The following is a 13296-nucleotide window of genomic DNA, read 5'->3' on the forward strand; positions in this document are numbered from 1 at the left end:
TGAATACATATACTCATTAATTTTGTATAATAATAAATACAGATAATAAACATAATACTATCATAGAACCAATATTACAGAAAGTAAACATAATAAGAGTGGAAAGTACAATTCTAGAATCCTCGAACTATAAAAAGGAAACGTGTCTCGTCATTCGCGATAACTTATAACTAAGAATAATTACCAGACCGTGCCTTGTTTATTTATTATATTAATTACCAGTCTATAAGCAAAGTAAAAATTGTCTGCAGCTGTCACAAGAAACAAGAAATAAATACAAATGTATCTCTCCTGTTAGCAATTTCAATAACTTGTGATTAGTGCTACAGTGCGCCTAAATTCAATAAATGTTTCTATTGTTTCTATTGTTTCTATTTCACCCATTTGCATTGTCATTACTAAAATCAAAGTATCAACGTAAAAATATCTGAAAACAAGATCATTTGTCTGACGATCTTCACGATTTCTCATGTCGGTTCCCCGAAGATTTAATTGTCTCGAGATTTCATTTATCGAGTGTCACAAACTTTGTATTTTATACGTATCTCGAAGAATTTCGAAATTAAGGGTTTCGCGGGTTGCGAAACTACAACACTGCAAAACACAGTGCAGTCGGTTCTCTTATATAACGTTACGCAAGCTCCAAAATGTATCGGTTCCTGCACCTGCAGGATCCCACACGGCAGTAAATAAAGGCTCTCGCCGAAACCTTCTGGAAGAATATCTAAAAATGGGCAGCCGTCGTTATCTCTCCTAGTCAGACGTTTTAATTACGGCGCTTCGTGTGCAATAATTTAATTCTCGCGAATTCGGAATAACTTTTGCGTACGGAATCGGAAATTGAATTTTATACGACATCCCCGATCCTATGTCGAAAGAGATATCTGCGGTTGCAAAGAAGAAACAAGAAGTAGGGTTTTAAATTGCATTATTTTTTACAGCCTATCGAATTTGTTTTCATTATTTTTCTCTAATGGATACGTAAACTCTATACCCTGCAGCTCAATTAATATATAAACTTAATTTTATGCCTTACAGTCGTGGGTAAGAATAATATTCAAACACCTTTTAAGGTGCAATAACTTCTTTAAAAATGGACCTAATTAATTTAATTTTTTTTTTGAGATAGTAGGCTAATTGTTTCGTTTATTAGACAATGAATAAAAAATGTTTGCAAAAATTGTGTTCTGTTCACGTGGCAAAACAAAATAAGAAAATCATGTTTACCCAATTTTTTGTGATGATCAAGATTTATTACAGCTATTAGTCGAAAGTTGTGAAAAACTGCGATTTTCCATATTTTGAATTGTTTGTAGATGATAACAATAATTTCAATGAAATTTGCAGCATGCATATAATAAATATATATATAAAGAGCATTGTTAAATTTGTCGTAAAAGGTACAGATAAAAAGGTTGGAAGAACATAATTTCTTTTTTGTTTTCTCATTCCAACCAATTGCGCAAGTTATGCAAACATTTCGTTACTGATCGTCTAGTAAATTTATTCAGTTTATCACCTCGAAAATATTCTAGTCATTTAGTCCATTGTTATTTGCCTATCTAGTTTCTGACGATTAATTGGAATTTCCTCATGTTTCATTAAAGCCCGTAAAAACATTAACGCGTCTAGAAGAAGTACCTTAAAAAAAAACGATAAAAATTGATAAATAAATTTATAAATGAGATTCTAAGCACATTCAGTTATATTCTTGTGAAAAAAAGTTCGCCGTTCGAGTGTTAAAAAGTTATTGCATCTTAAACAATGTCCAAATAGTATCGTTGCTCAATCCGAATCGTCCATTCTCGTACATTCTCTTTGATCGACTCCTGATTCCGTGGAAGGTGACAGAAAAACAGTTAATACGCGGGTGTAGTTACGACCTCGCCACCAAGATTCACGATCGACCGCTATTTTATCATTCTCGTTTCGCGTGTCCAGATCATCCGTAAAATTTGGAGGCGTTCTCGTACGCGGAGTGGGGCAGAGAAGATGGAGGGGATTAAATAAGGCATTGCCTTGTCCGAAATTCGCCCGAATATTCGGATGATGGATATATAAAGGGATCCTGTGCTCGATATTTCGAGTCAGTGCACTGAAAGGCTCTTGGCGGGAGAACCACGTTTTCCTTTATACATAAAAACCAAAAAAAGTCCGGGAACGACGTCATCATGATCCGACCGGTGAGTCTGAGAACAGCGTAGGCGAGGAATGTCTCTAAACCTTCTCCACCGGTGGTTAATAGGCATCGAGTATCGGGAATCCACGTTATGCCCTATAGTGTGCCACTGTGTTGCGTAATTGCGAGATGCAAACCGCTCGAGCCGTTTGATAAATCAGGAATATTGAGCTGAAAATGTTGGAGAAGTAATAAACGTGAAATACAGATCGGTCGTAGAATTTCTATCGCAGTGCAGTGACATAAGTTGCTCTCGGACGAGTATCCAATTTATTCGAAACTAAATTCAATTGGTAGTGGAAGTTTCGATCAGATTTATACAGGCTGTGGTCATTTGGAAATTTTAAATCAAAATATTTCAGAAACAACGCATTTCTGGGAGAAATGTCAAATACAAAAGTTACTCAATTTCAAGGGGAAAATACAATTGTTTTATCTTATTCTTTGTTGTTGATCGCTTCGATGGGGGTGACTTTGTTTCTTTAAACCTATATTTTTGTTCACAGATTTGTATTCTACGCGAAACAAGAATTGCGACTTTGAAAAGTTCTAAGTTCTCTTAACATTTCCTCTTGATAAATTTCCTTAAACTAAATTTTCTTAAACTAAACTTTCACTTCAATTATAACGAAAAGATTGGAACACACCTCAATGCCGCCACAAAATTGAGTGCATCACGTATCGACTGAAAACTTGTTGTGACGCATACTTGAAGAGTGAAAGTTACCGTGTTGCATCTCTGCAACAATATGCATTTGAAGACTGTTCGCTTGCTTTGGGTTGTCTATAAAAGGTTGTTTTATTGGTAGATTTTTGCATTTATGAAAAAATGAGAAGATTATTAGAACCATAGAAAGGTTGAAAGAATTTTGAAACATTAATATAATATTTCGGGCTTATTAGTTAAACATTGTTAAAGGCAAAAACAGACTTTGATAACACTTTAATAAATAGTTTAACCCTTTAGCTATGTATGATGACTATACTCGTCATGGCACACAAGTATACTGGCCTTAGCACTGCGATTGAAATTTTTGTGGAACGTAATCTTCAGACATTAGAGACATTTTGTGAAACGTGTTCATCAGATATTATAGATTTTTTGTGGAACGTATTCTTCATACATTAAAGACATTTATAAAATGTATTTATCAGAGACTACAGACATTTTGAGGAACGTATTCCTCATATATTAAAGATATTTATAAAACGTATTTATCAGAAATTATAGACATTTTGTGAAACGTATTCATCAAACATTATAGACTAACTTTAAAAGAACTTACCGAAAATATTGTACACAGCGTGATCAATGAAATATGTGCATAATGTATTTTCAAATTGATCTGTAAGCCTCGAAAATATTATGTACAGCCTTTTTGTCTACACATCTAAGAGCTTACTACAGTTTTCTCACAAGTTCCTCAAACATAATCTATCTGAAAAGTTTCGACTAGAGACCTCCGAAACTTGAACAATTCGCAGCTGACAAATGAAGCCAAATTGTCCAGCACTCGACCCTCTTTCTAAACATCGATCTACTAGATTATCATTCAAATTTGGTGGGAATCTTGCAGGTAATCGTCTTATGCGCCGTAGCTGCGACAGCATCCGCTATTCCGTTGCTCCCAGCGGAGACACCGATTCCTATTCTAGAACATGACAGGGAGGGTCCTGCTCCAGATGGAAGCTACACGTACAAGTATCAAACAGCAAACGGTATTCAAGCGGATGAGTTCGCCTTCCTTCGATATCCTGGCACCAACTTGGAGTCTCTCGAAGCCCGCGGTAGCTATAGCTATACTGCACCGAATGGCGAGCTCGTCCAGGTGAGCTACATCGCTAACGAGAATGGATTCCAACCCGTAGGTAGTCACATTTCGCCTGAGATCTCTGAATACGCAGCCGTTCAGAACCGAGGGCAAAATATCGGCGATCAATGAATAGATCGAACAAGTGAATCTGAATAAAGGCGCGCGACACATCTCTGAATCGTTTAACACTTCGACTGCGATTATTTGCTCAGATTTGAAAATTATTATAACTTTCCAATATCTTGATACCATTGAACGAAAGGGATATTTTTGAGTTTGTCGATGTTGTAGTTGAAGGTTAAGAAAAGATCAGAGTTCGGACGATTTGCTTTTCGTGTGCAAGATATCGAAGATTTGAACACCCATTGTGATAGCTGCTAAAATTGTTGACGCTTTATTCCATAGCAATGTCAATTATCTGCGCAGCTGGGTCATTGTATCAATCTTCTCTTGTACAGATTTATAGATTGTTTCAATTGATTTCACGTTTACACGCGAGTGTTTGTCTATGTCAGCACTCAAATCATTCATTCGAATCATTCAACTGAATCTTATTTTTAAGACTGAAATTTTTGTTTTAGTTTAGTATTGATAGCTTTTAATAGTTAGATAAGACTTTTGATAAGAAGTGAATTTATTTATCAAAAGTGATCGTTCTAAGATCAAGAATATTGTCGACAGAGAATTTTTTATGTAAACTATAAGGAAAATCAGTACGTGAAGCTCGAAATCGTACAATTTCAAGAGTACTATTATTTCCTTTTCGTCTAATTAAAATTATTAAAACGAGGTGTAAATTTAATTTTAGTTTCTGATTCTTGTAGTTGCTTCCGAAAATTCTATTTTTGATAAAAATTCACAGTTTATACACAAGGTATTTCTTCGTTTCTACTTATTTTTATTCGTTGGTTGTAACAAAAGATATTGTAAGAAAATGATAAGGAAGTTTTGTAAACAAATTCCATATCGATCTGTTGCATTTTCATCGTTGTTAATGAAACAAAATGATTTATTATAATTATATATTATAGTATAGTATATCATTCTTATATATATATATATATATATATATATATACGCCGCGATTTAGGCAAAAATAAAAATTATAATTTGAAAAGACTGTACTTTTTAAATGTTTTTGTACTATTTATAGTATAAACATTTTACAAATGGAACTTGTTATTATAAATAAATGGATACAATAAACTTCATCTGTGCCGAGGAAGAATTTATTGCAAACTATGAACCGATAATTCTGTAGCTCTCAGGAAAATCGTCGTATGTCAGAATTTCAAAGAATTGAAGTTATTGCATTAATTAATTGCGGCACGTATTTATCAGAAAAAACATCGTAAAAACAAATTTTGTAGACTTAAAGAAATTATGCAATTTTAAACACTACTAATACGATGCATGTGGCGATTTTCCTTGCAACTCAGAATTATGTTCCTCGGCTTCGTATTAATTATATAAGAACAAGAGATGAAGAGATGAACACATATTTTTTCAACGTAGAATTAAGTAATATGAATTATACGAGATCTTTGAAAAAAATTTCATCCACACAGAAATCCGTTTCTCAAAGTAATTTTTAAATATTGCTTAATACTACAAGCAAATATTACTAAAAATCCTGACAATATGTCTGTTTTTTTTTACACTACATCGATAACCATGCACAAGTGATAAGAAAAAGGGTACAGTAGCACGATATTAGATGCTTCTATCAATACTAATTTTTGTCATGAATGGCTTCGATCTATTAATAAAACAAACTAAAACTTTGAAATATTTCGCGAACTATCATTTCCTTTTGTGCTTTCATATTTTTTCCAAGCAGAATATTCAACAAAATCGATGTGTGAAAAAAATATAAAGATCTATTTAAAAAAATACTGCACTTGCACTTTTTGAACGCATCGTTGCATTCGTGAAAAAAATTAATCCTCCTATACCGTACAACTTTTCTCAGTAAAACCAATTTTATCACTAACCAAACTCGAGATATCAACCGTGCAAATTATTTGACTCACCTTCAATACTTCCTCTCCCTATTGATAATTTATTAACAGCGCCATCGCTAAAACAATCATAAAGCAATGGGTTAATGTATTCGATAAAAATAACTTATTGTCGAAAATGACTGAACGCAACACTTTCCAAAAATGTATTCTACTATGTTCCAATATTAGTTCCAATTTTATTTTAATATATTTATTTTATTTTATTAATTTTTATTATATTTATTAGTTGCAATATTATTAATATAGATTAATACCTATGATAAACAAAATAATCGAAAACTTTTCGCATATTGATGTATAGAAAGAATACTAAAACTCTCTCAGAGCTCTCTCTTGGTATTGTCTGCTAATTTATAACAGCTATCCAAACCGCTTTTATATATTGGAATTTTACTTTTATTTAAAAATATTATAAAATTTCACGTTAATATGTCGCGTAAGCTTGAAGTAATAGTACTGTTGTAATTAATGCATTATTGACAAAAACGAGTAAAACATGTACAATATTATAAAAACGTTAGTAGAGTACAGTATTTTGTTACACTATTTTTTTTCGTCTTATCAAAATTATTAATTTAACAATTCTAGCATTCGAATTCTTTTTCCAGGGAATCGTACACACAATACGGGTAGTATATTTATTTATCGTTCCTCGAACACCGTATAATACAAATATCACTATACAAAATGGAAATGTTCGTTTTCAAGTACTTTCATAATTGCCTACGAAAAAGAATGAATTCCTTTCCACATTTTCTATATTTCGATGCATCAATGAACGCGATTCGTAAGATCCGATTAACTTTCTACATTTATACATGAGATCACAACTGATCAGCCGACGAAGACACAAGCGAAATTCACTAGCGAAATCGAAACTACAGCGCGTGACAATGTTCGATGAATGCGATTCGATTCGACTCGATGAAATTTTCTACGAGAATACAAATTCGTTTGAAGTTATATAGTACGTCATTAAACCCCTTGCCTTATAATATAGTGTTAAACTCGTGGCAGTTATACATAGCGAAGGCCAAAAGAAACAAAGACATGGTTCGTTTATAATAAACGTATTTCTATTTAGCCGCAGTTATTTTCAGTCTTGACTACGGGCGAGCGTAATTATTTACTCGTTACTACGTACTGCACTCGATGTTTTATGCGTTTTTTTTACCATCTCAAAAGAAAAATGAGCACAAAATATGGTAGCTATTTTTGATATATATCTATAAATTGTTATAGTAGATTTAATACAAACTCGGATTATAAAAATGTCGATACTAGGCTACGCATATTTATGGCATGAGCTTTAGAAAATACAAGATAACATTTGTATTATTAACAAATAATAACATTTAATATTTAATTTTCCCTACAATGAGTCATCTAATCAGAGAAGGAAGCTTTTCTCTAATTCAGGCTCTAAAAAATAACGTGTGGCAGTGAGAAATTGCATAAAGATCTACAATTCATGTAGCGATTATACGTATAGAAGACTCTCTCCTCAAGTAAACATCCTTGCGAAAAATTATAAATGATTTTGCTACTATATCATTTACTATGTTATATTACGAATCGTTAACGAAATTGTATCTGCAAGCACTAGAAAGGCCTACGTTTCTATCACATTTTTGTTTATTCTATTATTATATAAAGTTTATGTACAAATATGTATTTATAAAAGGAAATAACGTGTTCCGTTTCATAAAAGCATCGCTGTAGTTTCTTGCAATTAACAGGTAAAAACCAAACATAAAGTAAATGTCCATTTAAATAAGAATACACTTGTTTTGTGATATATGCATTCAGATATACGAATATTATCACCATATATTAATCACCAACAGCATTGGCGTTTTAAACTCAGTTAAATTTGAAAATAAATTTTTGAAATTGATTCGTAATCAAAATTGTAATCTGCTGTCGTCTGTATCGATTCACTTTTGCTGATGATGAAACTCTCAAATCACGCATGAAACACATAGTCTTTTTCTAATCAGATCGCTGTATTTTATAACCAAGATTCAATTTCAAAATTAATTTGTATAAGAATGAAAAACATTAGGCAAAATTTTGGTTGTCAAATTTTTAAATAGCTTTAGTAATTAAGTAAAAGATATTAAAAAATAATAATAACGATATTCTGAGGCTGTCTTATACTTTCTGAAGCTTTCTACAGAAGCATAAAAATCCCCAGTTTACTCATTAATATCTGTGTAAATTTCGTTCAAGGAACGTAGCCTAAAAGTGTTTCTAACCATGAGGATCAACTCAAAATCAGCAGTAAGTGAGTTAAGGGCTGAAATCCTTCAATTTAAAATGTCTATTTGAAGTGCTGAGAAGCCAATCAGCGTAGCCCTAGTCTTTCCACTCAATTGAACAAATTCTGTATGATCAAAAACTTCAGCTGACAAAGCAGTATTTTATCTGTTAATAAACAACGCGTATTTCTTACGACATAACGCTGAACGTACCATCACTGGTCAAATGACCGATTCCACATTTTTTACTCTATAAATATTAAAATCATAAAAATCATAAAGCTTCTTCCATTGGAAATTGTTTAGTGTATTTCTTCGTTTAAACACACGCTATTATAAAAATTGTACAAAATTAATTAAAATGAATTCAGTCTTGTAATTCTTGTAAGGGAATGCAGTCACTTTAGACCTCGGTACGTTCACTGTTAATTACCTTAACTTTTATGCCTAGGAACTTACGATGACTGGCTTGCGATGCGTGCTAAATATTTCTGATAGCGGTGTATCCGACAGGTGATAAGAACATGGTCACTAACGTGGACATTTACTTTACGGCCGTGTCGTGAATCGTTCTAGCGCGCAAGTAATTTAGTCTCTAGCTTGAACACGCGCCGTCACAAGATTAAATCGTGAGGCAAGGGGTCAATGTCTACGATCTGGGCTCAGTTTCGTTGGTTCGGCCGCAACGATTTGAACTGCCTGTTGTTGTTCGTCGGGACAGCATTCTGTTGGCTCGGCGAGTCTTTGCCGGTTTCCTTCGGCTCCGGGGTGGAGGGTTGTTTCGCGATCCATTCGAGGGCCCTTTGAATTGCCGGTGGTATCGGCGGCGGTGTCGGTACGTGAGTGCCGGCCACTTGGGTGCCGAATTCGTCGGCGGTCCAGCTGATCGCGATCGGCGTGCCGTCCGGAGCGTTGTACTGCACGGAACCTTGGATCAACTGGGTCTCTTCCGGCGTGCCGGCGTACTTCCGACTGCCGGTCTCCCTTTGCACAATACCGCCTTCCGTCTCGTACGTGAACGAATAGTGGCCACGGTTGTCGCCCAGGTCCCTGTTCTCGGTCACGATCTTCTCAGGCTGGCGGAAGTACTCCTGGCACTGGGCCGCTGCGACCAGCGCAAGCAAGATCTGCAAATTATTCGTTACTGTTAAGAGAAAGTTCCTGTTGAAATTTTAGCCTCGAACAAAAATTAATCTATAGTTTACTTAGTACTAAGATACTAAGATATCGGTTTACATTTTCGCCGGTTCCGTCAGCGGGCAACGACGGTGATGTAAACTGTATATAGTAGATACCGCGATACATCATCACCGGTACCATTAGATACACATCGTGCCCTGACTGTTTTGGGATCCCAGCGTCACGTATACAATGTGAAACGCGACAAATAAAACGTCTCTGATTGGTGGATAAGACGAACCCAAGAAGGGTATAAAAGAAGCGTTTTTTCTTACCGGACTCTCAGTAGAGTTTGGTCGCTCGATCGTTTTCGCCCATATACCTTCTCTCAATAAAGGAATAAAATAAAGTCCTTTTAACACGTTCCGTGCCGAGCTTTTTTTACTCGAATCTTCACACTTTGATATTTTACTAAAACTTGATGTATTACGTGCAATTATTAATTCTCGTACACATAACAACGTAACAAAAACTTATCAACGCCCATTCTTGCGGTGGAAATTGATTCTTCGGTTCTAAATTTCTTGTAAACAATTTGTTCAGTTCACTAAGTAAACATGCAAGCGTGTACCATCGATGGTACACGTGGCACGGAACGTGTTAAGCAAAGAATTAGAATCATATTCATTTTCATTCCATAATCCCAACAGTGCCGAATCTGTATGTGTTTGTTTGCGATTTTCACGCAACCTTCATTTCGATTCAATCTATTAGTTATGTATTCGTCTTTTTCTACGTGTTTTTATGTTACAATCTCATAACTGCGTCTCATAACTATAAAAAAAATATCAAAGGATTGTCAATTTTTATACATTGAAGTTAAGATAATAACGAATGCAGAGTGTCATATTTGAGATTGCACCGAGAATCGATATTATTTTAAACAGGGATAAAATTTATTCAGTAAACAGAAAGAACAACAGAAGAAATCTACTTCATTCTTGTTTCATAATTATAGAACCAACAGAACATTTTACTACACAAATATTCAACGTAATATACGATAAAATGAAATTATAACAATAATTTAGTAATGCGTGGGTCCACCTCTACTTTCAATGAGTTCATATATTCGTTTTTACATACTTTCAATCAGACTTTGTCATATTGTTTCTGGTCTCTATCCATGAAAACAACTTTTACCGATTTCTAGTAATTCTTTTATAGATTTATGGTCAACGTAGAATAATAATCCAATCAGTTTTTGTTAATATGTGCGTTCAATTGCATTTTAAAAACTTGAATATATACCATAAATGCATAAAAGTCCACAGTATAGTGATGAAACGTGGTTTTATGAGTACGACATGGACGCAAGTCAACAATCTTCGGAATACCTCTTCGAAAATAAACGAGAACCCAATAACTGAGCCAAAGTCGCTCAAAATTTAAGATCATGCTGATTGTTTTTTTTTTATCATGGTCTTATTAATTCGAAATTCCTTCGTGACGGGCAACAAAATAAATTTGAATGTATAAATAAAGCTTGTGTTTTATGTACAGATTCTGAGAAGTTTTTCTTATATTCACATATTCATCCTGCTTATTCTTGCATTATTGTGTTACAATCTAATAAATGACATTTTGTTCAGTTACGTGCAAAACAGTTCTATGAAAGATGAAAGTTTCATACTTTGATATATCTTTTCTTTCTATTTATATATAGCTGTTTATATATTTTTTAGATAGCAATTTATATAGTTATTTGTATATTTTATAGCAACTACAAAATATATATAAATAGCTATATATATATATATATATATATATTTATTTATTTATAGCTATATAAATATAGCTATATATATATAAATAGCTATATAAATATATATATATATATATTTTGTAGCTTCTATTTATATATTTTTTGATACATCTTATTTGCTATTTGGATACTATATTTCATGACTTTGTGCTCTGCATTTGTAAAATATCGTCATTAAACAACGTTATTTTTATAGAACCTATCTAATCATGACTGATAAACAATTTAACTTCTCAACGAACAATTATTTTCTGTAAATCACTTTTTAAACTTGTTTTCACTTGATTATCAAAAGCAAATGAACATCAATGAAACATCTTTTCAAGTTCAATACAATGTTGATTTTGATAAAGTTCAAAATTCTTTGTTAATTTAATGTGCTCGAAGCAAACATTGAAAATTCTTTTAAAGAACGAGTTTTTTTTTTGTAAACTTCGTTTACGTTTAACGATTTCATGATATCATTCGATGTAAGTTGGAAGAACTGATGAAGCGTCCTTTCGCTGTTTACTATTCAAGTTTCGAAGTTACTCGAAGGTGTTTATGGTGTAATCATTGAAAGATTCGTTTGACGACGAATCATTACATTTTCATGTATCGATGCTGTTTCGAAAGGAGAACTAGTCGCTGAACTTGGTAGCAAGCGGTTAAACCCGCACGTATCACCAGTGGTAAGAAGGTATCGGTGATTAATGCAGACACTCGTTGCATCATGTATGTGTAATGGTCGATCGAAGAAAGTTGATGGAATGGTCCAACAGATTCAAAGAAATATTCATCGTTGGACATTCGTGATTTCATGGATGTTCATTTATCGCTTGTTACCGATAGTAGGAAGATATATTCGCGTTCCAACGTGAAGTTTACGATTTTACCAAACCGTAAAATCAGTATCTAATTCATTTCCAGTGTCACGAACATGGCTATTGAATATCCTCGTACATTTATTGATTAATATATTTTCTCCGTATCTACCGATTAAAACTGCAAAGCTGATTCATATAACTTGGTAAACGAAAGTTTCAAGATGCCTTTTACTGCAAATTAATATTAAATTTGAAAAGTAGAATAGTAGTAATATTATTCCCGATTTCAATAACAAATTATAGTGATCGACTTAGTTTTATCTCATCGTTATCAACGCTATTATCTGATATAACACGGTTTATACTATTAATATTAACTTACGCACAAAACGTTTAAAGTAATATGTAAATATCTAAGAACAGCATATTTGATTGTGAATATTTAAAAACACTTTCACCCTAAACGAATACTTCTCTGTTGAGTAAGAGAAATTCCATAAACAATGGAATGAATCGCTAGCAGAATAGTTTAGCGTATAAAAGTCATTACAATAATAATATGCACTTAGAGACATCTTACACAATTTACACGCATTATGTAATACATTATGTACATTATCAATAAAGTTTACTTTTCGTAAGAATGGCGTACGTGTTAAAATTGATATCCGTCTCTGTACACGTAATATATCCACTATTTGTACACACAGAATTCTACTGATTTTACTATATTAACTATGCTACTAACTTATCTTATCTATTTAAAACTCAAAAGCAATACTGCCTTGGGAATACTGAAACTTCTCACGCAAACCCAAGTGCCTTAATGGGTGTCTGTTCAGGAACCGATACTCTCAAACATATGTAACTGCTTAATTTGTAAGTCAATAATCCCAGAAATACGAACCTACCGTAGAACGGGTATAATCTCGAAAGTACAACATGTCGCAAGCTTATAGATGTCCCCTAGATGTAAATATCTTGTTAACGACAGTTTCAGTGTTTACTACGAAAACTGTTTCTTCTAACGTAATGACTTACAAATGATGAAACTAATAACGGAGAAACTACGAATTCTCTCTTGGAACATGGATTACAATTAGATTCATTTACAATTCCACGAACTTTAACAATTAATATTCCTAGTTCCCTGACTGGCACTGCTTATTAAGGATATCATCAGAAACATGGTATTCAATTTTCTATTTGCAATGTACCATCTTAAATGAGTCGATGAGAATAAATGGTGGATCAGTGTTCTACTTATT

The 13296-nt window shown here is 33.4% G+C and overlaps 2 protein-coding genes across 2 annotated transcripts in view; one reads left to right on the forward strand and one right to left on the reverse strand.

The window, feature by feature from the left end:
- The first annotated feature begins 1790 nt into the window (after positions 1 to 1790).
- On the forward strand, positions 1791 to 5782 carry LOC117227967 (flexible cuticle protein 12-like). Its single transcript, XM_033483543.2, has 2 exons — positions 1791 to 2183; positions 3757 to 5782. Exons 1-2 carry the CDS (start codon positions 2172 to 2174, stop codon positions 4120 to 4122), a joined length of 378 nt encoding a protein of 125 aa, XP_033339434.2. The 5' UTR covers positions 1791 to 2171; the 3' UTR covers positions 4123 to 5782.
- Positions 5783 to 6641: 859 nt separating this feature from the next.
- The window catches only part of CPR17 (cuticular protein 17), a 10260-nt gene continuing 3605 nt past the window's right edge, over positions 6642 to 13296 (reverse strand). The window contains exon 2 of the mRNA XM_033483546.2: positions 6642 to 9405. Within this exon, the coding sequence (XP_033339437.1) occupies positions 8941 to 9405 (465 nt within the window). The 3' untranslated portion in view covers positions 6642 to 8940. The remainder of the gene's footprint in view (positions 9406 to 13296) is intronic.

The sequence above is a fragment of the Megalopta genalis genome, chromosome 17, assembly GCF_051020955.1.
Source record: "Megalopta genalis isolate 19385.01 chromosome 17, iyMegGena1_principal, whole genome shotgun sequence".
In the NCBI taxonomy this organism is placed as follows: Eukaryota; Metazoa; Arthropoda; class Insecta; order Hymenoptera; family Halictidae; genus Megalopta; species Megalopta genalis.